This window comes from Prionailurus viverrinus, chromosome E3 (genome assembly GCF_022837055.1).
Source record: "Prionailurus viverrinus isolate Anna chromosome E3, UM_Priviv_1.0, whole genome shotgun sequence".
In the NCBI taxonomy this organism is placed as follows: Eukaryota; Metazoa; Chordata; class Mammalia; order Carnivora; family Felidae; genus Prionailurus; species Prionailurus viverrinus.
Window position 1 is genome coordinate 10224426 of NC_062576.1, and position 26441 is coordinate 10250866.

The window sequence follows — 26441 nt, forward strand, 5'->3', positions numbered from 1 at the left end:
TGTGCTGTGGGGTATATGTCTTTTAAGGGAACATAAATGAAGGAAGGCAAGATTCGGGGCCTGAGGTTGTGGAAGCAAATGTGAAGGATGGGTTTCAGGAAGTAGGTGCCACCCGATGGGCCTTCTCTATGGGCACCAGGTGGGAGCAGGCAGAAGACGGGGTGGGGAGGAGTGCGAGGGGTTGCGTGCAGCCCCCACTCCCTGCTCTGTGTCCTTCTCATCCCCACAGCTCAAGGTGGGCTCAGCCTGCACGTGTGTGTGTCGGTGGGGGGGGGATGCTGGGGGAGGCAGGGACTGCTCTTGCCACTCCCCTCCCCTCACATCTGGACGAAAGAACCAGGACCACTGGGGCACGGGCCCTGAGTCTCCTTCCCCCCAATCCTGGGAGCTGTGACTTGTCCAGGTCAGGCAGCCCAGCGAGGGGCTTGCAGCCCTCCAGGCACCGCACCCCCACCCCCGCCAGCCCTTTCTGCAGCTGGAGGCCATTTCCTTCCCCAAGGACACAGCCCCTCGAGGTGGCACAGAGGGCACAGGAGCCCGGGGACAGCCATCCACTGCAGAGCTCTTTCCACACCTCCGCTGCCTGTCCCCTGCCTGGGAACCCCTGCCGGGGGTCCCTGGCTCCTTGCTTCCTCTCTGGGGGCAGCCCTGGGTGAGGGCAGGACCTGGGGAGACTGGGAGGCCCGAATCTTCAGTGGGTCCTGTTCTCTCTGGGGCCAAAAAAATTCAGGGGTGGGGGCTCAGCCTTCTGTTCTGCCCCTGCGGCCACACAGCAACTACGGCCATGGGGTTGGGGTTGGGGGCGGAAAGAAAACCCCAACACCCCGCTTTCCACCCCAGGCCCCAACTTCTCTGTATTTGTTTATTTACCTTGGAAAAGGCCCCACGGCCCAGGCAGGAAATGGGCCAATTCCAGGAGGCTCGGCCGGGCTGGGGAACAAGGAGCCACATTGTGCTCCGTGCCCGGCTGCTCCCCACCCTGGGCCTGCCGCGGGAGCCCAGAGAGGGGGATCTGCGTGGGGGCCCGGCAGGAAGGAGGCGTGGGGCTCCAAGCCAGCCGTCCATGAAAGGGCTTCTGTGCGGGGGCGGGCCAGGGGCTGCCGTGTCCCCACCCCTCCTGGGAGCGGACGCAGCAAGGATGCGGGGCAGGGGGCGGCCCCTTGCTATGGCCTAGGGCCCTCCTGGCACCGACCTGCCAGGTCAGGCGAGACACCCAGGAGCCGCCTGGCCACGGCGCCCCCTCCCCTTCCCAAGCAGATGCCACCCCTCCGTGGTGGGGACGTCCTGCCCTTAGCCTCCCCTCCCTGGTCCCAATTCCTGCCAGGCAGCTGGCCCAACCTCAGGCCTCCCTGCGGAGAAGCCTGCAGGCTGGAGAGTCCTGTGGTCAGAGCCCTGCCCTGGCTGATGAGGGCCAAGCCGGTGTGGAGGTTGATGTCACCGTGGGGGCACTCGGGGAGGGCTGGCCCTTCCCCAGCTCTGGACTCTTCCCTACCAGCAGACTGTGTCCATGGGGGCTGATCGTTCATTCGTTCATTCACGTGGCTCCCTGTCTGTAGCCGCATACTCCCTTCCTCCCTATTCGTGCAGCCCTGACAGGCCACAGCCCCCTCCCCCAGGTCCCAGAGTGCCGGTCTGAGAATGGCACCCCATCTCTACAGTCTTCTGCAGAGGCTTCCTACTACTTTCTGGGTCAAGACACTCAGGGCCCTGCACACTCAGCCCCACCTGCCCTTAGGCCCCAGCACACCAATGATGGGATGTGGGGAGACAAGGGATGTGGGGGGACCTCCCCCACCAACACTCAGTGGGGCTTTTGGATGAACATGTCCTTCCATCTGGAAGAGAGTCTGAGGGGGCTCAGAATGGGGATAAAGACCTGGGACAAGAAATGTGTACAGGAGTCACCTAGGACTGCCCCTCCCAGCTAAGTTACCACCCTCCACCCTGCCACTCGGGGCATGGCTCTGTGCCCCCACACCTGCAGGCCCTCACAGCCCCACATCACCCAGCATGTGTGTGTGTGTGTGTGTGTGTGTGTGTGTGTCTGTGTCTGTGTGTGTGTCTGTGTGTGTGTGCGCACGCGCGTGTACCTATCTGCACTAATCTCCGAATGGATCATCAGCCTTTCCGGCCGGGACTGGGTCTGTGTCCTCACTGTGTCCCCAGATGTGGGCCATAGCAGGTGCTCAGTAAATGTGTATGGGATGAAGCAAGCAGGAGAGGAAGGGAGGAACGAAGGAAGGAAAAGACCAGAATATAAAGAGAGATAATCTGCTTCCAGATGGGTGGGCTCGATATTGTAAAAGTGTGAGTTTCCCCAAATTAGTCTATAACTCCAATAAAGCAATCTCTAAATCCAATAGGACTACTTAAGGAAGTAGATGACACAGTTCTTCTAGAAGAGAAAGTGAGCAAGAAGGAGCCAAGATGATGATCCAGAGGAAAAAAGACGAGGACCTGCCCTTCTAGCTATTAAAGCAAATGACACGTTCGCAATCATTCAAACCAACGAGTCCTGCGCAGCCGATGCTGGGGACACGGACGTGTGTCCCACACCATTAGGAGCGGCTCTTCCTGTATGGACCCATCTGAACCTCAAGTTAATCTCCTTTCACAGCTCCTGTCATTTCCAGGTAAGGAAACTGAGGAAACACCCCACGCAGTGGGTACTATTACTCATCCAGTCCAGCTAGAATATTTTCATGCTGTGTGAAATGCTGAGCCACGGTTACTCAGGGGGCAGACTGAGCTTTGAAAGGGCCCAAGACCCATCCAGTTAAAAAAAAGCTGCAGAATGGTACCTACATCTTTGAAGGGGAACACAAGAAAACACCCGTTGTTCTGTATACATGTGCATGGAGGGAGGTGAGTGCATAGAAGTTTCCGGAAGGAAACAGAGTGAGTCCCACCATGTCAACCCTGCAGTGGGGAGAGGGATGGGGACTTTTGGATTTCCCTTCATATACTTCTCGTGCCTCTTTCCTTCTTCCGTGGGAAAACCTAACACACAGAAACGTGCCCCAAATGTAGGTGTTCGCACTGAAACTTGTTATCAGATGAGCACCTGTGTGACGCCACCCGGCCAAGAGAGGGACACTCACTGCCGGTCCCAGAGCCCCGTCCTGCCCTTCCCGAACGTAACCAACTCCCGGTCCCTGCATGACTGCCACATCTACTTACCAATTATGATGTCACCTGCTTTGCATTTCTGTAACATTTATCAAAAATAGCAAACCGGGGCACCTGGGTGGCTCAGTCGGTTAAGCATCTGACTTCAGCTCAGGTCATGACCTTACGGTTCATGGGTTCGAGCCCCACATCAAGCTCTGTGCTGGCAGCTCAGAGCCTGGAGCCTGCCTCAGATTCTCTCTCTCTCTCTCTCTCTCTCTGCCCTCCCCTGTCTCTCTCTGTCTCTCAAAAATGAATAAGTATTGAAAAAAAATTGTTTTAAATAGCAATCTAATTTACTTTCGCCGGTTTCCAGGCTTTGTCTAAACAAACAGTAGGTATTCTGCTGGCCCTGGCTTCTTTCAGCCTTACGATTTAAGATTCACCACGTTGGTGCACGTAGCTTGTATAAAGACGCTAGTCTCAGGACGCCTGGCTGGCTCAGTGAGAAGAGCGAGCAGCTCTTGATCTCAGGGTCGTGAGATTGGCTATAGACATTGGCTATAGAGATTACTTAAACAAACAAAAATCATGCTAGTGTCACTCATGGGGCTCCACCCTCATGACCTGTCAGCTGCCAAAGACCCCACCTCGTTACGTTACCTGCACACAGAGGGTTGGATTTTGGCCCAGGAATTTGGGGGGACACAGACACTCAGTCTATAAGATGTACGTGCCATCTATAAGCAAGCCCCAAACTGGAGACGGCCCAGATGTCGGTCACCAGAACAAACTGTGCCATGTCCATACAGTGGAGCCCCGCTCGGCAATAAGAGCAAACAAATCACAGAGACTCACAATGACACAGAGGAGTCGCATAGACACCACGCCGAGCGCAAGAAGCCAGACACAAAGAGCAAATACCGTAGGATCCCATTTATAAGACGGTCCAGAACAGGTGCAGCAGAGCTGACACACAAGCAACAAGAACAGCAGAGCGTCTGGCTGGAAGGGGACACGAAGCAGCCCTCGGTGGGGGGGGGGGGGGGGGGGGCGGGGGGGGGAGCACACATGCTCTGTTTCTTGATCTGGGTGGTGGTCACAGGGCCGTGTTCACTTTGGGATTTTTTTGTTTTTTAACTTTTTTATTTTTGAGCGAGAGCATGCGAGCAGGGGAGAGGGGCAGAGGGAGAGAGAATGTTAAGCAGGCTCTGTGCTGAGTGTGGGGCTCGAGCCCACAACCCTGGGATCGTGACCTGAGCCAAAATCAAGAGTCAGATGCTCAACCGACTGAGCCACCCAGGCGCCCCCATATTCACTTTGTTACTAATTGGTCAAGCTGAACACGCAAGACTTGTGCATCTGAACGTAAATTATATCTCAGTTAAAAAAAAAACACAAAAAACAACTATATGCATGTATCACTTTAATTACAAAAGTATTGGGTCACCTGGCTGGCTTAGTTGGAGGAACATGTGACTCTTGATCTCGGGGTCATGAGTTCGAGCCCCATGCTGGATGTGGAGATTACTTAAAAATAAAAATCATTTTAAAAATTACAAAAGTGAGGTGCCTAGATGGCTGAGTCGGTTAAGAGTCTGACTCGTAATTTCAGCTCAGGTCATGATATCGTGGTTTGTGGGTTCGAGCCCTGTGTTGGGCTCTGCCCTGGCAGTGCAGAGTCTGCTTGGGATTCTCTCTCCCTCTATCTCTGCCCCTCCCATGCTCTCTCTTTCTCTCTCGAAATAAATAAATAAATTTTTAAAATGCTACCTTTTAAAAAAAATCACAAAAGTATTATAAGTAAACAAAAGCACCCCAATTTTACTCACCTGTAAGAATGTCTTTGAGTCTGGATAGACACACCTCCCACTGCCAACAGGGAACCTTCCAGAGAGGGGGAAGAGAAGGCATGAAGAATGTGAATTTTCACTTTTTAAAAAAATGTTTTAATGTTTATTTTTGAGAGAGAGAGAGAGAGAGAGCATGAGCTGGGGAGGGACAGAGAGAGACGGAGAAACAGAATCCAAAGCAGGCTCCGGGCTCCGAGCTGTCAGCACAGAGCCCAATGTGGGGTTCGAACCCACGAACCATGAGATCATGACCTGAGCCGAAGTCGGACGCTTAACCAAATGAGCCACCCAGGTGCCCCTGGATTTTCATTTTTTAAAAAAATTTTTTTTTTAACGTTTATTTATTTTTGAGACAGAGAGAGACAGAGCATGAATGGGGGAGGGTCAGAGAGAGGGAAATCTGAAACAGGCTCCAGGCTCCGAGCTGTCAGCACAGAGCCCAATGCGGGGCTCGAACCCACGGACCGCGAGATCATGACCTGAACCGAATCGGCTGCCCAACCGACTGAGCCACCCAGGCGCCCCTGGATTTTCACTTTTTTTTAAAAAAGTTTATTCATTTGTAATCTCTACCCCCAAGATGGGGATCAAACTCATGACCCCGAGATCAAGAGTCTCACGGTCTGCCAACTGAGCCAGCCAGGCGCCCCATTTCACTTTCTATTGAGTAAACTCGGAAGTGTGCACAGAACATAATGCTAGTTTTTAAAATATGTGTGATTATAAATTATATATATTCTGTTTCTTTCTCTTTAAAAAGAATAATCAGAAAGCAATGGTGATGAAGAGTCCACAGTCAGCAGAGGGTTGTCCTGAGCCAAGATGTGGCCCAAGCCCAGGGAGGCTGCACAGATTAGCTAAAATGACAGGTGCAGAGCACGGTTTGAACCCAGGCAGCTGAATCCAGAAACTGTGTTCTGAACCATCCTGCGTGCGGCCTAGAGGTGTCAAAGATCCACGTGTGGTTTGCCCCAGGAGGGTGGGGATGCCTGCAGAAATGGTAGTACAGGCCACAGGAGAAGACGTATGGGAAGGGGGCTTCTGTCCTTCTCGTGGGATAACGCTCCCCTTGCCTCTCCCCAGAGCACACCCAGGAAGGACAAGCAACCGGCGAGGACCAGGGAGGGACCAAGATGGAGGGACATCCTCCTTGCCTGTGCCGCAGCTGGGAGAGACACAGTGACAGGGCCATGGACGCGGGGACTCCCTGGTGGGATGACCTAAGGCAGAGAGGTAAGGCAGGGCATAGGCCAAGTGTCTGGCCCAAGGTCCAGCTGACCACTCAGCCTCAGTTTCCTCATCTGTAAAATGGGGCAAATAAGGTCATGGGTATGAAAGGGCCTCACAGGACACAGGGAGTGGTTGGGACCATAATCTGAAAGAGTCGGAGCCTGGAAGGGGAGGCAGTCTGGGCTGTGAAGCAGTGGGAGGCCCTCCCTGGGCCGTAGAGGGGGGGGGGGGGGCTGGGGGCAGCGTCCACACCTTTTCCTCCACACGTCCGTCCCTGGCTGAGGGAGGCCACGGTCCGGAGTGGCTAAAGGTCATGCTTCTGCATCTGACAGGCCTTGTCAGGCTTCTGCCCTCACACCTTGAGAGGCCAGTGTGGCCTAGAGCCAGGCTCCTATGCTGGCTGCCCCGGAGGCGGGGGCTGGGGCGGGGCAGGAGGAAGGCTCCAGAACACGTTCAGGAGCTCAGGACCGTCCAGCCTGGAGCCTCCCCAGGCAGGGGCGGAGTAAGGAGGTGAGACCCTTGGTGGTCAGGGCCCACTTGCCCCACAGGCAGGTGACTTTTCCTGGGGAAGCCCCAGAAGCCAGCCCTGCAGACCGCAGCTTCAGAGGGGGGGTGGTCCCGGGCCCTGGAGCCAAGGGAGAACCCGGGCTGGGGAGCACGAGGCCCGTCCGCTGCCGGGACAGCCTGTGGGCCTGGACCCGAGGCCCCCGGCTGCGCTGGGCAGGGCGGCAGAGGCAGCAGGGGCCGGGCTGGGGCCTCCTTCCTCCCTGCTCGGCAGCTGAGGTTATTTTTTTCCCCTCCGCTGCTGCTGAATTTCCCTTCAAGTTGGATAAATAAGCAGCAGGTTCCAACGTCAACGAAACAGGAGCTGGAGCTGCCGCACAAAAGCGGCTTTCAGTAGCCGCGGGCGCCTCCCGGCCGCCCTGGCCCCAGGGTGGCTGCAGTAGCCCCAGCAGGGCTTGGGGCTGGACACAGGACGAGGGGCTCCCCAGAGGAGGGATGCCTCTTCCCGGCAGCAACCCCAGAGTCCCTGCGCTGAGAGGGCCTGCTTCCTGCTCATAGCTCTGCAACCCTCTGCCTCAAATACCTCTCCCCTTCCCTTGGCCCGGTGAGAGCACCTTCCTCTCCAACACTCACACACTCGCACTCGTCACCTCTTTGGGCCCCTGCCTGCACCCGCCCCCTGCCGCAGAGCCCACGCTTGTCCTTTGCCCCCCATAGCATGCCCTCCCTTAAAATCTTCCCAGGCTCCCCGTTGCCCAACGGTAAATCCCAGATTTCCAGCCTCCACTACGGACCCTGGCAGGCTGCTGCCTTTTTCTCTCCAAAGCTTTTGCAAAGGCTGTGCCCTCTGTCTAGAACACCCTTCCCTCTCTTCTGCCTGGCTCCCACTTAGCTTTGAGACCCAGCTCATGTATCACCTTCTGACACGCACCCTGGCGTCTCTCTAACCGCAGCAATCGGCTGACACCACAGTGGTGGCTCTCCCATCTACGACTCGGGCTGTCCCTGGGCCACCAGAGAGCAGGCGGCCAGGCTAGCCCGGCCTGTGCTGTGTGAGCAAAGGCTCCCGGCGCAAAGGAGGTGCTCAGTTAATATTTGCTGCCAAAAGATGTGATTCCTACAAAATCACATTAACATTCCACTCACGTAAACTAAATGCAAACCAAACTGTACTGACCGCAGTCCAGCACCTGGGAAGGGGAGAGAAGGTACAAGACAACTTTTGGGGGTGAAGAATATATTCACGATTATTATTTTTTTAATCCTGGCACTATTGCTTGCCCTTAAGCCAGTAGCTTTAACTCTCCCTAAGCCCATGAAAACTAAAATAAGAGCCATCTCATAAGGTGTTAAGAGGACCACATAAGATATAAATTAGGGGTGCCAAGCTGGCTCAGTTGGTAGAACATGCGACTCCTGATCATCTCCGGGTCCTGAGTTCGAGCCCCACTTCGGGCACAGAGCTCGCCAAAAAAAAAAAAAAAAAGGTAAATGAATACTTAAAATATGGTACTTTTTTTTAAGTTTATTTATTTAGGGGTGCCTGGGTGGCTCAGTCGGTTAAGTGTCTGACTTTGGCTCAGGTCACGATCTCATGGTTCATGAGTTCGAGCCCCGCATCGGGCTCTCTGCTGTCAGCGCAGAGCCCGCTTGGGATCCTCTGTCCCCCTCTCTCACTGCCCCTCCCCTGCTCGCACTCTCTCTCTCTCTCTCAAAAATAAATACACTTTTTTAAAAAAAAATGTACTTATTTATATCGAGAAAAGGAGAGTGGGGAGGGGCAGAGAGAGAGAGGGAGAGAGAGAATCCCAAGCAGGCTCTGACCACAGCCCAACGCAGGGCTTGATCCCATGAACTGTGAGATCATGACCTGAGCCAAAACCAAGAGTGGGATGCTCAACCAACTGAGCCCCCCGGGCGCCCCAGGACTTATTTTTAAGTTCGTTTCACACTATACTGGCCAGTTATTGTATATAACAGTTATGTACTAGTTATTAACATTTGAATGTGCTAGTGCCCGGCAAGATAGTTGCATTTTAACCAGAAGATACTCATTATCTGCGTAGATTGCAGTGATGATTCCACAAGTATATCCATACGTCAAAAGTCATCAAATTGTACACTTTATTTTTTTGAAGATTTTATTTAAGTGGTCTCTACACCCAAGGTGGGGCTCAAACTCACAACACCGAGATCAAGAGTTGCACACTCTACCGACTGAGCCAGCCAGATGCCCCAAAATTGTACACTTTAAATATAGTGAATTGCACATCAATAATGTACCTCAATGATGCTGTAAAAAAAACCTCATATACCCGTTGATCTAACAAGTTCTCAGACTCTATGCTATAAAAATAAAAGCACAAGTACATTCAGCATTTGACAAACATTTTCTATAAAGGGCCAAATAGTAACTATTTTCTGCTTTGTGGGCCATGTAGCCTCTATCACAACTCCCTCTGCTATCGTAGCTCAAAGACTGCAGATTCTGTGTCAACCAGTGAGCATGACTTTGTTCCAGTAAAACTTTATTCACAAAAACAGGCAGCGGGTCCAGATTTGGCCCGTGGACCACCTTTTGCAGACCCTGAATATAGATACATATATTCATTTATCTGCATGGTAATAGAAATCATAACAGAAACCACCTAAATGTCTATCTAAAGGGGATTAGCTAAATAATTTATAATAATTCCACACAGTGGGAATCAGAGTGACAGTTAAGAAGAATGGGTTAAGGGCACCTGGGTGGCTCAGTCAGTTGAGTGTCTGACTTCAGCTCAGGTCATGATCTCACGGTCCGTGAGTTTGAGCCCCGAGTCGGGTCTGAGCCTGCTTCGGATTCTGTGTCTCCTTCTCTCTCTGCCCCTCCCCGGCTCGTGCTCTGTTTCTCTCTCAAAAATAAATAAAAATTTTTAAAAATTAAAAAAAAGAAGAAGAATGGGTAATGGGTTGGATCCTGTGTACCGACGCAGGAAGACATTCGTGACAGATTATTTTCAAATAGTTTATTATGAGACTTTAAAATGAACAGAAAGTTGAACCAAGAATGTAGATTCCACCATCGACATTGTGCTGTGCTTATTTTAATCATCTAGCCATCCATCTATCTGTATCCATGATAGATTTTTAGGTGAGGAAAATGAGGTGTAAAATGTGGAATATTAATTCCATTTCAGTAAAACAAAAGCTAAGAAAAGACTAAACTATGCATGTATGTGTTTGCAAAGTAAGAAAGTATCAGAAGAGGTGTCTGAACTTTTTTTAAAAAATTTTTAATGTTTATTTATTTTTGAGAGAGAGACCGAGTACAAGCGGGGGCGGGGCAGAGAGAGAGGGAGACACAGAATCTGAAACAGGCTCCAGGCTCTGAGCTGTCAGCACAGAGCCTGACGTGGGGCTCAAACTCACCGACTGCAAGATCATGACCTAAGCCAAAGTCGGACGCTTATCCGACTGAGCCACCCAGGCACCCTGAGAAGTGCCTGAACTCTTAACGTTGGTTGTCTGAGGGCTGGGTTTGTAAAGAGAGGGGAAAGGATCACTTCTCTCCTCACCTCTAATGCTGATCAGTTGTGAAAACTGGAAATGCCCTAATAAGGAGTTTTTACAATTCTTCTTTAGTAAGGATAGAACAGTCCAGGCCAGCCCTGGACACCCCCATAAAGGGAAATCGAGTCAGAACCAGGGTTCAGGGAGGCAGGCCCATTCCCTGAGCACCACCGAGCATGTCAACTGGCCCTGCCCCACGCACAGGCACGCGTGCACACACACACAAGCAACCAGGCCCCTGCATGTCCCAGTGCGAACGCACACACTTACCTTGCCCCTGCCTCCCCTGTCCCAGCACTGTCCACCTCTGCCTGCCCAGACTGTGGCGTCACTCTGCACCTGCCCCTGCCCAGGAGCAGGGGCATCATTGTAGCTTGGCGGGCCCTCCCCAACCAGCGACAGCCCCCCCGGAAGGGTGTCCTGGCACCTGGACACCCGGAGAAGGTGCGGGATGGGCCTGCTTACTCCCACAAACACCTCTGTGCTCCAGGGCCCAATCAATACCCTTCCCCCGCCCTCAAGCCCCATTTGCATTCAGGCTCTTCCAGAAAGATCTCCGGCCCCCTCCTCATTACAACGTGCTTTTCATTCAACAGACTTTGATGGGAGCTTGTCCAGGCCAGGCACCCAAGACACCCAGGCTGGTGGGGAAGAGGGCACAGCTACAGGCACCAGGGCCATCCAGCAGGGGAGTGTCCTGGAGCAGGCAGGGTCAGAGCCAAGCTGGGGAAGGGCAGGGCAGCAAGTGTCCAGTGGGAGTGATATGTGGCCATAGTCAGGGAGACCGTGGGAAGAAGGGCCTCTGGGAGTGCAGGCGAGGGTGACAAAAGGGGCGTGGGGGACACAGGTGGGGAGGTGTCCCTTCCCACGTGTGCAGGACCCCCAGGAAGGAAGGCCTCTCCCGGGAGGAGCTGAGAGAGGGTTCCACTACCCCCTCGCCCCTGTCTCCGGCCCCTCTGCCCAGTGAAGCAGGAATGGGGGTGGGCACTGATGGTAATCCCCCTCCTCCCAGTCCATAGTCTCCCTTTCAGGGAGCCCTCGGGTATTGTTCTGCCTTTGTAAAGAGGGAGATCGAGTGACAAAGCCGGGTGGGTGGGCAGGCGGCCCAAGAGGCCTCTTCTCTCCAGGCAGCATCTGCATGGGGGAGGGGCCCTTCCACACCCCCACCTCTGGCTTCCCAGGAGCAGCTGTTGCCATGGTGAGAGTCCAGGCATCCCCCAGCTCCTGGGGCGCCCTCTCCCCCATTGCTACATAGGAAGGGCCCCCAGACTCCTCTCCGCCCTGCTGGGGGACGGGAGCACAAAAAACCTGGCTCCCAGGCCAGGGCTGGTGGTGGGAAAAGCCTCCACCGGCCTCAGCCTCCCCGTCCGGCTGCCAGCAGAGGGGCACCTCTGGAGCCCCCACCTCCTACACACACCCTGACGCGGGGCCCCTGCTATCATTCATGCACCTCTGCCTCCTGGAGGCCAGACACACAGAGAAATAAAATGTTCCCAAGGTCCTCGAGCAGCTGCTGGTATTAGGGTGGAGTGGGGATGGATGGAGGGCTAACTGTGAGTGCACAGTGCGGGGACAAGGACCCTGGGCCCACAGAGCAGACCCTCCAGCCCCATCTAGGAGAGCTGGGCTGGGGGACTGCCCCTGCGAGGTGATGCTGGAGGCTGGTTGTGCCAAGCAGGGTAGGAGAGAAAGGCATCCTGGTCTGGGGAGATTGGAGGCATGATGGCAGGATGTGGCTTGGTGCTTCCATTGAGGGGGTGGGGAGGTGGGGGGGGGGGATACAGTGGGCGGGGGAAGTCACGGCAGGAAATGAAGAGGCGAGTTGGGGGCTGTGCCTGGAAGGGCTTCATCCCCAGGAGCGTGGGCTTCACCCTGGGCAATGGGAAGCTGCTGCTGACATTTTGGGAAACTGTTATCCTTGACCAGGGGGTCAATGCCAGGTCCTTTTTTTGCAAGATACCGTACCTCCTTGGGAAGGTCGGGAGCTTGTAGCTGCACCCGTCGTGGCTCAGGTGGGCTGAGTGCACGCTATGCGCTGGCCACAAGGCTGTGTGCCCCTCCACAGATGCCCAATCTCACGGGGCCACTCCGAGAGCATAAGGCTGGGTGCACACCCAACACAGAGCGCCCCCCCACCTTTCCTTCTCCCTTCCCTGCAGGCAAGTCTCTACACGGTGTGAGTGCACCAGCCTGAGTCCCCACCACGTGCCACAAGGGGCAGGTGCCCTTCCTCTGCTGGTGACAGGCAGCCTCATGCCGTGGAAGAGCCTGAACGTCCACCCTGATCCTTCCGAGCTGTGTAATCCCAGCAAATTATTTAGGGTTTCCTGTGCCTCAATTCCTCATCTGTAAAATGGTTACAGAAGTCCTTGCAAGACTGTTAGGAGGGTTAGAAAGGCCACTGTGTGAAGTGCCTGGCCCAGGGCCTGCATCGTTCATGGGAGGTCCTGGGCCCCTCTCCCAGCCCCCCTGCAGGGCAGGTCTCTCCCTCAGCCTATCTCTCAGCACCCTGAGCAGCTGCTAGTGCGTCTGGACCTGTGGAGTCTGAGTTTTCCAGGTACGTCTAAGTCAAGGGGGTGAGGACAGACGGGGCAGGGCCTGGGGTGGGGGTGGGACCATAGTCTCTAAGTGAGTCCCAGACCAGAGCAGAGCCCCGTGGGTGGTCTGCTGGGTGGCATTTGTGTTTCCCTGCAGAGCTTCTCTGGGAGCCATGGTGGGAAGCTGGCAGGGCAGACACAGGTGCTCTGGGACTCCAAGTGGCCCCCAACAATCCCAGGCAGGGTGGGGCAGGGTAGGCCGCTCAGGGGTCGCAGTTCCAGATGTCACTCATTGTCACGGGCGGACTGAGCCACACCCGTAGGGGGTCACAGATACCTCACTGTGCACTGGTGAACCCATCTGTACCACGAGGACGGTCCTCCTCGCTCCCTGTGGTTGAGGAGCTGCCCATGGAAGCAGGGGGGTAACAGTCTCATGTCATCCTGATGGCTCTCAGGTTTAGGTGAGGAGGGTATGAGGTGGACTCCTAAGGTACCCGTGGGACGTTGCTGTGTATCGCCCCTCTGCTCTGCAGGCACAGGAAGGAGAACGGGGCTCTGCCGGGGACTGGCCGGGCGGTGGGGAGTGAATCTTGGAAGTTCTCATCACTGGTGAAAAAAAATGTGTAACTGTGTACCATGCCAGATGGTGACCACTTGACGTGGGGGCTGATTATTTCCCAATGTGCGCAAACAGCGAGTCATGCTGTGCATGTGAAACTAGTATGAGGTTATGTGTCAATTATACTTTGATTTAAAAAGCCCAGAGTCCATGGAGCACCTCGGTGACGCTCTGGGGGGTCTGTTGAGCCTCCAACTTCGGCTCAGGTCATGATCTTGCGGATCGTGAGTTCGAGCCCCACATCGGGCTCGCTGCTGTCAGCCACAGAGCCACTTTGGATCTTCTGTCCCCTTCTCTCTGCCCCTCCCCTGCTTGTCTTCTCCCAAAAATAAATTTTAAAAAATAATCAATCAATAAAAAGCCCAGTCTTTCAGCTCTAAGGGAAGCACTTTCTGAGGGTGTCCCAGAGGTGGCAAGGTGGCACCCGGGGGGGGGGGGGCCCTGTGTCCCCCAGGGGAGCGCGCAACCTTATGAAACCAGTACGGGGATGGGGAGAGCGCCTGGCTGGTGCAATTGGTAGAGCACATGAGTCTTGATCTCGAGGTTGTAAGTTCGGACCTTACTCATTTAAGATTACTTAAAAAAATTAATATCTTAAAAACAATAAGAAAACAAAACAAGAAAAATAAGTTCGGAGACAGTAACAAATGCAACACCTAATAGCTTCATACCCGTGGGTATGTCACTCCTCTGAGCCTCAGTTTCCCCACCTGGATTGAGGAGTAGAGACCAATGAAGTCAAGTGTGCAGCGTGACCCATATGCAGCATGTGTGCTTGTTTTCACAGGATTATCTATCTGCCTGTTTTACAGAAAAGGAAACTGAGGCTGAGGGAGAAGAGCCCAAACTCACATACAACTGGTGAAGGCACAGGAAGCACTGGAATACAAGCCACTGAAATACAAGCCGGAGGCTTCCCAACGCGTGGAGGCCTCTAACAATGGTCTGCCGCCTGGGGTAAAGAGAGGCGAGCCGGGGTGGAGGGCGGGGAAGTCTTCGACTTCGACATGAGTCGCTGGGAGAGCGGGGAAAGCAAGGGAAGGGGAAGCACCGAGTGTGAGCGCGCGTGTCCAGGGCGCACGTGCAGCCCATACCGCCGGGACTCGCCTACGCGGATGCCCCGGCGCGGCGGCGAGACGCGGCGCCTTTAAAGCCCGGCGGGGGGCGTGCCCGGCGCGCGGAGGGCCCGCCTCTGGGCGTGTCCGCCAGGCGCCCCGCCCCGAGGCTTGTAGCGGCGGCCCCGGGAGGCGGCGCCCGCTCTGGCTCCGCGGCCGCCCGAGTGGCAGCGGCTGTGGCGGCTCAGCGGGCTCGGCGCCTCCTCTCCCTCGGGCGGCTTCCCTGCGCGCTGCCGGGGCGCCCGGACGCACGCGGGCGGCTCGGCGATGGCCAGCGCCCCGCGACGTGGCGGGCGGGCACGGGGGCGCCGGACGGCGCGGCCCGAGTGAGCCGGGGCCGCCCTCCCGCCCTCGGCCGGGGCCGCCCGGGATGGCCGTGCCGCCGCTCCGCCGGGCGCTGCTGCTGTGGCAGCTGCTGGCGGCGGGCGGCGCGGCGCTGGAGATCGGCCGTTTCGATCCGGAGCGCGGTCGCGGGCCGGCGCCCTGCCAGGCGGTGGAGATCCCCATGTGCCGCGGCATCGGCTACAACCTGACCCGCATGCCCAACCTGCTGGGCCACACGTCGCAGGGTGAGGCGGCCGCCGAGCTGGCCGAGTTCGCGCCGCTCGTGCAGTACGGCTGCCACAGCCACCTGCGCTTCTTCCTGTGCTCGTTGTACGCGCCCATGTGCACGGACCAGGTCTCGACGCCCATCCCCGCCTGCCGGCCCATGTGCGAGCAGGCGCGCCTGCGCTGCGCGCCCATCATGGAGCAGTTCAACTTCGGCTGGCCGGACTCGCTGGACTGCGCCCGGCTGCCCACGCGCAACGACCCGCACGCGCTCTGCATGGAGGCGCCCGAGAACGCCACGGCCGGCCCTGCGGAGCCCCACAAGGGCCTGGGCATGCTGCCCGTGGCGCCCCGGCCCGCGAGGCCCCCCGGCGACCCCGCCTCAGGCCCGGGCGGCGGCGGCACCTGCGAGAACCCAGAGAAGTTCCAGTACGTGGAGAAGAGCCGCTCGTGCGCGCCGCGCTGCGGGCCCGGCGTCGAGGTGTTCTGGTCGCGGCGCGACAAGGACTTCGCGCTCGTCTGGATGGCCGTGTGGTCGGCGCTGTGCTTCTTCTCCACGGCCTTCACCGTGCTCACCTTCCTGCTGGAGCCCCACCGCTTCCAGTACCCCGAGCGCCCCATCATCTTCCTGTCCATGTGCTACAACGTCTACTCGCTGGCCTTCCTCATCCGCGCGGTGGCCGGCGCCCAGAGCGTGGCGTGCGACCAGGAGGCGGGAGCACTGTACGTGATCCAGGAGGGGCTGGAGAACACGGGCTGCACGCTCGTCTTCCTGCTGCTCTACTACTTCGGCATGGCCAGCTCGCTGTGGTGGGTGGTGCTGACACTCACCTGGTTCCTGGCAGCCGGCAAGAAGTGGGGCCACGAGGCCATCGAGGCCCATGGCAGCTACTTCCACATGGCGGCCTGGGGCCTGCCGGCCCTCAAGACCATCGTTATCCTGACCTTGCGCAAGGTGGCGGGCGACGAGCTGACCGGGCTCTGCTACGTGGCCAGCATGGATGCGGCCGCGCTGACGGGCTTTGTGCTGGTTCCCCTCTCCTGCTACCTGGTGCTGGGCACCAGCTTCCTCCTGACCGGCTTCGTGGCCCTCTTCCACATCCGCAAGATCATGAAGACAGGCGGCACCAACACGGAGAAGCTGGAGAAGCTCATGGTCAAGATTGGGGTCTTCTCCATCCTCTACACGGTGCCTGCCACCTGCGTCATTGTGTGCTATGTCTATGAACGCCTCAACATGGACTTCTGGCGCCTTCGGGCCACAGAGCAGCCCTGCCTGGCAGCCACCATGCCCGGGGGCCGGAGGGACTGCTCACTACAAGGGGGGTCGGTGCCCACCGTGGCTGTCTTTATGCTCAAGATCTTCATGTCGCTGGTGGTGGGCATCACCAGTGGTGTCTGGGTGTGGAGCTCCAAGACTTTCCAGACCTGGCAGAGCCTGTGCCACCGCAAGATGGCAGCTGGCCGGGCCCGGGCAAAGGCCTGCCGGGCTCCCGGGGGCTATGGCCGTGGCACCCATTGCCACTATAAGGCCCCCACCGTGGTCTTGCACATGACTAAGACGGACCCTTCTCTGGAGAACCCCACGCACCTCTAGGGACACAGGCCTGTGTGGGGCGGCTGTTGCCCCCTCCTGCACCCCCCCCCCTCTGGAGGAGACAGCTGACTAGCAGCTGCCCAGCTGTCAAGGTCAGGCAAGTGAGTGCGAGGGGCCGAGGACCAGGGCGTGGAGCCTCTCCTTCCACCCTCATTCACAGAGACCCAGTGAGGCTCACTCCCTGTGGCCCAGTGGAGGGGGTGGGCTTGGCCAGGTCCCCACAGGGTCCTGGGGGAGCAGGTGGAGAGGAGGAGGGGCAGAAGGGGGCGTGGTCCAGCAGGGAGTTTATTTAATGATGTAATTTATTGTTGAGTTTCTCTGGAAGCTGTGACTGGAATAAACCCCCGTGTGGCACTGCTGAGTCCTCTGTGGGCTGGGAAGGGGGTAAGGTCAGAGAGTGAGGGTCCTGTAGGAGTCCCCCTGGTGGGGTGAGCTGGGTGGCTGCTGGCCTCATGGCCCCAGCCCCATTCTCTGCCTCCCCTGCGGTCAGGAGGACGTCCCTGTGGAGCAGCTGTCTTTGCAGAAGTCCCAGATTCTGTGTGTGTGCGTTGTCCCCTCTCACCAGTCTTTGCTCTTTTGGGCAACCTGTTTGCCCGAGTCCTGGGTTCCCGCTTCCCAAAGTGTGACCAGGATGCCTGCCAGGATACTCAGGAATCCCCTGAGAGGACACCTCTGGCCCTGGGGACTCTAGCCTGTTTGGTGGCCCTGGGAAAGACTGCTTTCTTCATTTGTATAGAAAACGAGGGCATCAGCCTGTCTCCAAAGTTCCCTTGGGGGCTCAGGATCTGCTCCCGCTGTCTCCTATAGGCTGTCCTACTGTCCCTTCCCTAGGGCCTAAGGGCTAAGGCTGGAGTGACTGTCCTCATTGCCTTCCAAGATTGCTGGTGTGTCCACCTCTCTCCTTGGGCTCCTAGTCGGGGCACCCCACGGCATCCCTTCATCTTACCAGGTGGAGTGGAGATGGGGCAGGACTGGCTGGTATAGGGGCATCTTGGTGGCACAGACACAGGGGATGGGGAAACCCTTGAGCATAGTGGAAATTGGGTCCCCAGCTCCGAAAGGGCTGCCGAAGGACTTGGGGTGCTGGGCACCGTGTGAGAAATGGGGCAGGTGCGGGGGCATATGCGTGGCTGCTCCAGGCCAGCTTACACACTCATGTGCCCAGGGACAGGAAAATGTACCTGTGTATCCGTGCGCCGGGCTTCGTCATCTCTGCCCACTGTAAGGAGTGTGTGGCCGTCCCAGAGATGCCCATCGGCTTGGGGCAGGAGGTCAGACCCCAGAGCCCCATCTTGGCCTCTGCTTTGGCCACTGTGACTCCAGCCAGGTGTATCGGTCATTGTCCTGGGTGCATGATACAGAGCCGGCATTCAGTGTCACTGCCAAGAGGCCCCAAGGGTCCAGCCTCACTTCAGAACCAAGGGGAGGCTCAAGGCCGACTGCTTCCTGTGAAGCAGGGCTGAGTGCCTAAACCCATGGCCTCTCAGGCCGGAGCTCTTTGCCCTGCACCAGCCACCAAGCTCTGCGGGACAAGAAGGAAGCCAAATGGAGCCCCAACAGGCTGTGTCAGACTCCCATCAGGAGCTAAGGAGAATTAAGGGCTGTCCCTCAGCACAAGCAGCAGCCCAGAGCCCCCAGGAGAACTCTGCCGCCTCGGCACCTTGGGCTTATGCATTTCATGCACGGGACGGCCCAGCCCATCCAAATCTTTCCTTCTCAGAGCACACAGGAGGCCCTCTTGCCTTCTTTACAGCAAAGCCAAGTGACCCTAACACTTTGTAACTCCCTAGGAGGGTCCTTGACTGACAGATTGCACCTACTGAATGTGACAGGGGCCCAGGTTGGAAGGGGAGACGGTGGCTGCGTGGAGTTAGGCTTGCAGGCCAGGTCTGCAGGGAGTGGCCCCAGTTCACCCCTGTCCCTTGCCAGTCAGTGGCCCTGGGAGAGATGATGCTTGATTAAGTCCCACCCAGCGGAAAAAAATTGGGCTCCCAGGACAACTGGGAGGGGGGTGATGGAGGGTAAGGGGCTCTGCCAGCAGCCTCTCAGCACTTGGGGACACTGGAAGGTCCCAGACCTCGGGAGAGAAGGAAGGAATCGTTTATTAAAGACCTTTTACAGAAGTCCTCCATTAGATCCTTCTCTCCCCATTTTCCAGATGGGAAGTGTTGAGTGCTTGGCTGGCTCAAGGTCACGCAGCCAGGTAGCGTGCAGCCTCCAGAGCCTTTGTGATTTCCACTGCGCCACGGATTCCACCTGGGTGGGCAAGGGATGGCAGGTGTTATAACCTAGGGTGGTTTTGTCCAGAGAAACACCCCCCCACCAGCCCCCAAAAGGAAATTCCAGAGCCCAAGGGAAGTGTCTCGGAAAGCAACACCTGTTGGCCAGTCACTGTGTGTCCCCGGCCCCTCCCTGCCGGGCTTGTGCGTGGGAGACCCAAGTTAAGGGAACTCCTTAGCCCTGACCTATTAGTTCCAAGGAAATGATTCAAAGTTCACAGGAATCGGTGGCGGTGATCTTGACCAAGGTCAGCCTGAGGAGAGGCCCCTCAGTGGCTGCTCACGGCCACACCCCAGAGGCAGAAACTCCAGGACTGCCCTGAGTGTGAAAACGTCTGAAGGCTCCGGGCAGGGGCAGTGGTGGAAACTTCTCTTCCCACCTGGTTGGAGTTTCTCAATATCCTGCTAAAGAGGCCCTGGCTCCCGGCAACCCAGATACCACCTCACTGCCACACACTGCCCCCCCTTCCCCAGACACCACAGCAAACCCCCCATCCCCTGGGGACACTGCCACCCCACACACACACCTGCAGCACCCTCCCCCATCCTCTGGGGAACGGGGTCTGAGGAGAAAGGCAGGACGGGGGAGAGGTCTCCGTTGGTTCCCAGGAGCAATGCCTCAGACCCCGGTCCTCAGGAGGAAAAGTTCTCTTGTCCCCTCTTGCAGTAGTCAAGGGAAGTTAGGCGGCTCCCCGAGGTTGAGCCCACAGCAGGGAGGATGGGCTGATGGTTTAACAGGACCAGGGTGCTGACCTCAAGAAGACGTGGCCCCCGGAACACCATCCTAGGGGAGCCTGAGAAGCCCACTGAGGAGAGGACATCACAGAAGTGGCCGAGCCCCCGAGTCCTGCTGTGACTGTGTAGGAAATGCACAGAGGCCCACAGCTCCCTTCCCCAGAGCCTGAGCACTCATCAGACCGGAGCTGACCTTGGGGCAAACTGCTCACTCAAGCCAGGGGCCTGGCTCAGAGCTCACACTCCCCGAGTGTGGACTCCACAGAGCAACCCAGGGTTTTGGTTTCTCCTTTTTCTGCCCATTTTAGCCACCGCTGCCCCAGGTTCAGGTGGTCAGGAGTCGGCAGTGTCCCCTCTTGGTCAAGGGGCTCACAGAGTGTGCTCTGCAAAATCTTTGAATTCCAGAAGCAGATTGCCACCTAGCAGTGACCTACTGAACCAACCACTCTGACTTGATAAAAACGCACAGCATAAAAAATAAATGGAGACATAAATAAAATTGCTTATGTGGTAGAACTGATGAAGCAGAGTACAAGGGAATTCATATTTTCACTCTTTTTGCGTTATGTTTGAAATTTTCCTGGAAAAGAAGTGTTTTAAAATGTCTGGGATGCCTGGGTGGCTCAGTTGGTTGAGCGTCGCACTTCGGCTAAGGTCATGATCTCACAGCTTGTGAGTTAGAGGCCCGTGTCGGGCTCTGTGCTGACAGCTTGGAGCCTGGAGCCTGCTTTGGAGTCTGTGTCTCCCTCTCTCTCTGCCCCTCCCCCACTCATTCTCTGTCTCTGCCAAAAATAAACAAACACTAAAAAAAATTTTTTTTAATGTCAGCAATTACCCCTAAATTAATTCTTCCAGCCCCATACAAATTCCCAGCTAAGCCTTTAGAAATATTTGTCTCTAATTACTAGAAAAATGTTTTTAAAGTTTGTTGTGAGAGAGAGAGAGCGAGCGAGTGCTGGGGCAGGGGGGCAGGGATGAGGGCAGAGACAGGGAGAGAGAGAGAATCCCAAGCAGGCTCTGAGCAGTCAGAACACAGAGCCTGATGTGGGGCTCGAACTCACAAAACCATGAGATCATGACCTGAGCCAAGATCAAGAGTCAGACGCTTAACCAATTGAGCCACCCAGGCGCCCCCCGCCCCCGAAATTTCCAATGACAATTTTGGGGGTTTCAGAGACCAGGCCAGAAGCTTGAAAGTCACACTCTGATTACTGGGCACCAGAAATCTCTCCAGGAAGCAAAGAAATGCAAATGGATGTGGCCTGTGGTTAAAAAGATGGTCAGAAGTCCTCTCAGCTCCGGGAAAGAGCCCTGGGGGCCACGTGTGCCACTACCGCCCCCACAAACACAAAGAAAGATTCACCAGAACTGCTGCTTCTTTATAAACACAAGTACATAATGTTTATTTGAAATTCCAATTTATTACAAGTTTACCCTTGAACGGGGCCCTTCCTCCTTAAAGACAATTAAAAAAAAAAACAAACAACAAACAATTCAGGTGTCACTGAAGTGGGAACACAGGATTTTCACTGTTAACAAGAACAGACTGGCTCTAGGGTAAGAGGCAGGGGGAGGTGTTGGTGGCTGGGATCACGGAACTGTAGCGTCAGTGCTAACTCCGAACCTGTGGGAGAAGGGACAGTAAACCTATCCAGCAGCCACTGGAGCAAATCCCCCCCTCCCCCGGTCTCTGGGCAGGGTAGGCGGGGCGAAGACAGGGAACACACCTTGAAATTCAGCATTAAGAGGCTTTATTCTCAAGTTCTAGGAGCTGCAATCCCCTTGGTGGACATGTTTTCCCTTAACTTAAATAGTTACAGAAGAGCTGAGGTGCTCACATTTGCTAAATTCAAAGCTGGTAGAAAAGAAAATTAAACCCTGTTTTGCATTTTATCAAAATCTGCCATAAAAGGGAAAGAAGACTAGGAAGTCCTGCCCAACCAGAGCCACTAACGCCAGACTCCTTGCGGAAGGGCCGGCAGAGCTCCTCCACACCCCCCCACTCCCACCCCACGCGCAGCTGGCGGACCGGCAAGATTCAGCTTCGTGGGGACACGGTGGGGGGAGGCGGGAGGTGGCGGCTGTAGATGGAGGCGGCAGAATCGGCGGTCGGGGCAGGCAGAGGGACAGCCCTTCCCCCCCAGGTCCCACCACCTGCCCCGATGACCCTCCAGCCCGGCTTCTCTGAAGGAGAGAGGATGGGCTGAGGGAGGAGACGGGGCAAAGTAAAGCGAACACGTTATCATATAAACTGTACTGTACATGTGCCAAAGCAAGATGACAGAAATATCTTACAAGATGTTCTTTATACAATATCACTGCTGAAACAAGCAACTTTTAATAACTAGAAAAGTCAATTAAAAAAAATTAAACATTTAAATTCTTCCTGCTTTTCTTCTCCCCTAAGAGCTTGTCTGGTACGTGGGTGGGCTGGGCTCCAACACCCCTCTGGCCAGACCCATTGAAGTAAAGGTTATACGCATGATTATAAGCAGGACTCCAGTCTCTAAGTGAAGTGCCTTAGGTTTTTTGTAGGGTTTTTTTTAGTTTTTTTTTTTAAGTTTTTTTTTTTTTTTTTTTTTTCTGAGGGGGTGAGGTGGGGTGGGGTGGGAGCAGGGAGAGAGCGGTCACAAAGAGGGAGAGGGGTTAGATTCAGGAATGGCTCCGGGACGTGTCCCTTTACTCTGCCAAGAGCAACTCAAAGGAGCACAAGTGTCTCATGATGCTGGTGAATACAGAACGTGGTGTGGCACTCACTGATAGCGTCACCTGAGGGAGGGGGAGCGAGACACAGAGGACGGGCTTGAAGAAACAAGACTGGGTGTAAATACAGATTAAAAAAAATCAACACCACCTCCCCAGTTGGCCTGATTACCCCCGATCCTTCTATGTAATGCAGTAACCCCTCCCCTAGAGACCAGAGGCTTGGCACTGTTGTGGTGGCCAAAGCGAGAGGGACCCCGGGAAAGAAGGTTAAAGGACAGGGGCTCACGACAAGGGCTGTACCCCCAGCCCCTCCCTGGACACTTTCAGGGCCAAGGCCCTCGTCTACCACCCGCCGTGTCTCTGGGCAGAGACCACCCAAGAGCAGGTTCTCCAAAGAGCTCTGCGTGCGGAGGGCCCTCTGGAGAGCTGGGGAGGGCGGCAGAAGCTCAGGATGACGGGCACTTCAGGACTCCCCGTGACTCCCTCCCTTCCACACTCCTGTCCGCCTTCCTCTCCCGCCCCCTGCTCACCCTCCCCAGCTCTCTCCATTCCCCCCACCTCAGCTCCCTTACCAGGGCCCTGCCTCTCTATTTCTTCTGCCTTCGTCCCCTGGACTGTCCAATGGGCTCTGACTCACTGTCCCCTTCATCTTCAGCAAGCCGATCGGGAAACTTCTTGCGTTTCCTGCGGACATATGGGTGGCCAGGAAGGTGTTTATGCAACAGAGCCACCAGACACTGTTCTGTCTTCACCATACAGTTTAGCACATGGCTGCCCCGGCAGTTGTAGAGCTCAGCATTGGTAAACACTTGCTTCATGTCAGTAAGAAACTCCTGCACAGAGCGGTAGCTCCCACAGGAACATTTGTTCTGCATTGTCTGGAAGTCCATGGGGTGGGTGATGACATCATAGTAATCCTCGGCCTCGTCTCTGGTCACCGGCTCCCTGTGGAAGAGAACCAAACGGAGATGTGAACGTAGCCTCGAGAACAGACACAAACCTTGTTATCAAACCACCGCTCCCAGAACGCCCGCCCCTGCGGAGATCGGCCAGCTGGCAGGCGGAGAAGAGGTGCGTCCACCTTGTACAAAGTGCTCTCCCTTACCAGTTTGGGAAGCTAACTCTTCCACCACTCACACATGTCCTAAACGAAGGAATCGGGGTGGATCCCACGGCCTCCGCTCAGCACGCCCCGGGCCAGCTGCCTATCTGCACACTCTGAGAACCCACAAGGTGGGTCCTGCTTCCCTGTGCTGGAGACACAAAGCCCACCTGAAAGGCCAGCTGAAGCGGTACTTCACAATCTTGTGGAGGATCTCTTCACACTTCTGCAACTCCAGGCTTTGCCTCCGGGAGCTCCGCTTGGTCTGGAGTACCTGGCACCAAAAAAGAGAGACATGTTATTACAGGTCCAAGAGAAGAGTGGACGAAAGAGAAAATGTGTGTATCTGTTTTTTTTTTTTTTAAAAAAAAAAAAAAAAAAAAAAAGGAGTTCAACCATTTTCTTGGAGCAGAGATAGTCAACATCTGACATTCAAGTCAGGGAGTGCGCTCAGCCAGGGGGCAGGCGTCTTCCCATCAGCCCACTTGCCTCTTCCCTGCAAAGGGAGCAGCAGAGGGCAGGCAGCAGTTGCCGTATTACAGCCGTCCTGCTGGAGGTCAGCTAGAGAGCCCACTGTCACCAGGACGGCGGCCTGAGAGCAGATGGACCTGGGATTATGTGCACACCATGGAGGGGTATAAAACAGCAAGTGCAGAGAGCTGGACTGGTTACAGGGACCACTGGCGGCTAACTCTGTGGGGGTGGAGGGCCTGAGGGAAGAAAAGCGAGAGGCACGACTTCTTTCCCGGGCTCTCCTGCGGCAGGCATGTGGGAGCTAAGTGGCTGAGGAGGAAAGGGCGGGTGTCCCCTCCAGGGAGTTATCACTGCTGCGGCTCACAGTGGTCAGAGCCACGGGCTTGAAGAGTTAGTTAGGGTCGGGCCAGCAGAAGGATCTCACAATGCCCCCGAGCTCCCTAGAGGCTCACTTTATGCCCCCAACCCCAATTTGCTCTGTCAGAATAAGTTAATTTTCAAGAGCCTCTTTATTGTTCTTGGAAGCTCAAGTAAAATCTGAAGTAAAACCACTAAAATTACATTGGTTGGGGGAGCAGAGGGGAGGGTAACACCCCTCCACGACAACTGTCGGCAAAAGACTCAAGAGTGAATGAGGCTCCAACATTGCTGACATTCCCACAATGGAGACCCAGCCCCTCTGAGCCACTAGAGACACATGGATACTATTTTAAAATCCCTAACAAGTCACAGGCTGCCTATTAACTAGGGGAGATGATATCTGCAGGCTACAGCAGGGGAATGCCGGACATAGCTGCTCCCGGAGGGCCTGCTGCCTCCAGGCCCACCCATCTGCCACACGCAGCAGCCCCTGCAAAGTTGAGGAGGGGGGCGCCAGGGGGAGGCTTCCACCTGTTGCACACTGGCGGGGGAGGGGGGGAGCGTTAGAGGGAAGGGGAGAAATCACTTACCAGCTCCTCCACCTCAGCGTCGTCCACAGGTGGTACCTTCGGCCGAGACTTCCTAGCAGGATGAGGCTTCTTGCCTGGCCGTCGTCCTGGCCTCGCTGCAGGAGGGATGACACCATGCTTGCCCCGGACAGTCTTTCGAGGTCTCACTGAAATAGAAAACATGGATTTGGAGTCGAACAGCTGAGGAAGAAGGGAACACATCTATGGAATGGGAAGAGCACCCAGCCGAGCAAAGCAACGGCTCCCCGTGGTTTCTCTCTTGCCTTACCTAACAGGACACTTTAAAGGTAGAGAAGGAGATGAACGGATAGCTTTCATCAACTGCCAAAGACCTGCTAAGAGTCTCTTCGGCAGGCTCTCTTCAGAATGGCTCTCTCTGCCCCACTGTTCACAGTCACTCCTGGGAACGAACGAGTCAGTGGTGAGCTGACTCACCCAGGAGGAGAGGCCGTCTGCTAACAGGTCTGCCTGGAATTCCCACAGCCCCAGCTCAGCCTGTCAACGTACGTCCTTACGTGGAGGGGGACTCTGAACGTAGAACACTTCCTAGTTCCCCAAGGAATCCTACATTCACCACAACCTTCTCAGAGAAAAGCAGATACCTATGCAAAGTCTCCCTCATCGAATCCAATTTCTGGCTTACCCTAGTCCAGCTTTCTTGCATTTCTAAAAACCACAGACAGTGGACCAGGCCACTTCCACAAGAGCCCTTGCCCACAACCCCGAAAGGAACAATAAAGAATACAAAGACCCCCAAGATGACCTGTGTCTCAGGTTTACAACAGGTGGTCAATGTCAGACAAACCAACATTTCTCAATATGTCCTCCAGGAGCGATGCTCCATAAGGATTAGCTCAAAGCTTCTCCACTGAACACAGGGAGGTGACATGTGGACAGAGACGGGGGTATACACAGTCAGTGACACAAAGAATCAATAAACAGTGTTTTACATTCACTTCTGGACCCTGATAACCCTTCATAAGCTATTTTAAGGTCTCTAAGCTCAAGACCAGGCTTGAAAGAGAGAATAAAAAACTGACACCAAGGATGAAACTCAAAATGCTAGAGACAGCCACCAACCCAGGGCCTCGAGCTGTACTAAGGAACACATCTTTGGTGGCCTAAAAGGTGCAGCAGACAAAGGGCTCAGAGGTATACTAATATTTCCTAGACCCTTTTGGCAGACAAGAACCTAGAAACCTGGAGAGAGAACAATTGTTTGGAAAGAGAAGATAACTCACAAGTGAAAGCATCCACTACTCCGAAAACAAACCAAATGAGTACACTGTTACGTTCAGAATCTATTCCCAGACAACCGTGCATCTGAACTGCACTCTCTAGCCAGCAGATGAAGTCTCTTCCTGTAAGGGACTACGTGTCTCCTTACCCTGGATAACTGGAAAATTATGCCTGGGGGAAAAAAAAAACAAAAAACAACAACCCTATAGGAATGAGAGAAATTAATGGGTCTCAAATTAGAGCCCTGCAGGACTGGGAAGATGGGGGCAGGCGGGCACACCCAAACCTC

The 26441-nt window shown here is 55.5% G+C and overlaps 3 protein-coding genes across 3 annotated transcripts in view; 2 read left to right on the forward strand and 1 right to left on the reverse strand.

Annotated features, from left to right (window-relative positions):
* Nucleotides 1-2506, forward strand: part of FKBP6 (FKBP prolyl isomerase family member 6 (inactive)) — a 65766-nt gene extending 63260 nt beyond the window's left edge. Inside the window, exon 10 of the transcript XR_007147858.1 lies at nt 2364-2506. The gene's annotated coding sequence lies outside the window, so the exon portion shown is untranslated. The remainder of the gene's footprint in view (nt 1-2363) is intronic.
* Nucleotides 2507-14891: 12385 nt separating this feature from the next.
* FZD9 (frizzled class receptor 9) lies at nt 14892-16849 on the forward strand. Its single transcript, XM_047839124.1, has one exon. It carries the CDS (start codon nt 14892-14894, stop codon nt 16665-16667), a length of 1776 nt encoding a protein of 591 aa, XP_047695080.1. The 3' UTR covers nt 16668-16849.
* A 4207-nt stretch (nt 16850-21056) lies between these two features.
* The window catches only part of BAZ1B (bromodomain adjacent to zinc finger domain 1B), a 73437-nt gene continuing 68052 nt past the window's right edge, over nt 21057-26441 (reverse strand). The window contains exons 17-20 of the mRNA XM_047839123.1: nt 24914-25059; nt 23660-23763; nt 22960-23332; nt 21057-22450 (exon numbers count right to left, since the gene is read on the reverse strand). Of these exons, the coding sequence (XP_047695079.1) occupies nt 22975-23332; nt 23660-23763; nt 24914-25059 (608 nt within the window). The 3' untranslated portion in view covers nt 21057-22450; nt 22960-22974. The remainder of the gene's footprint in view (nt 22451-22959; nt 23333-23659; nt 23764-24913; nt 25060-26441) is intronic.

Coding starts and splice junctions, on each gene's coding strand:
- FZD9 (XM_047839124.1), top strand. CDS start 14,892: ATGGCCGTGCCGCCGCTCCGCCGGGCGCTGCTGCTGTGGCAGCTGCTG.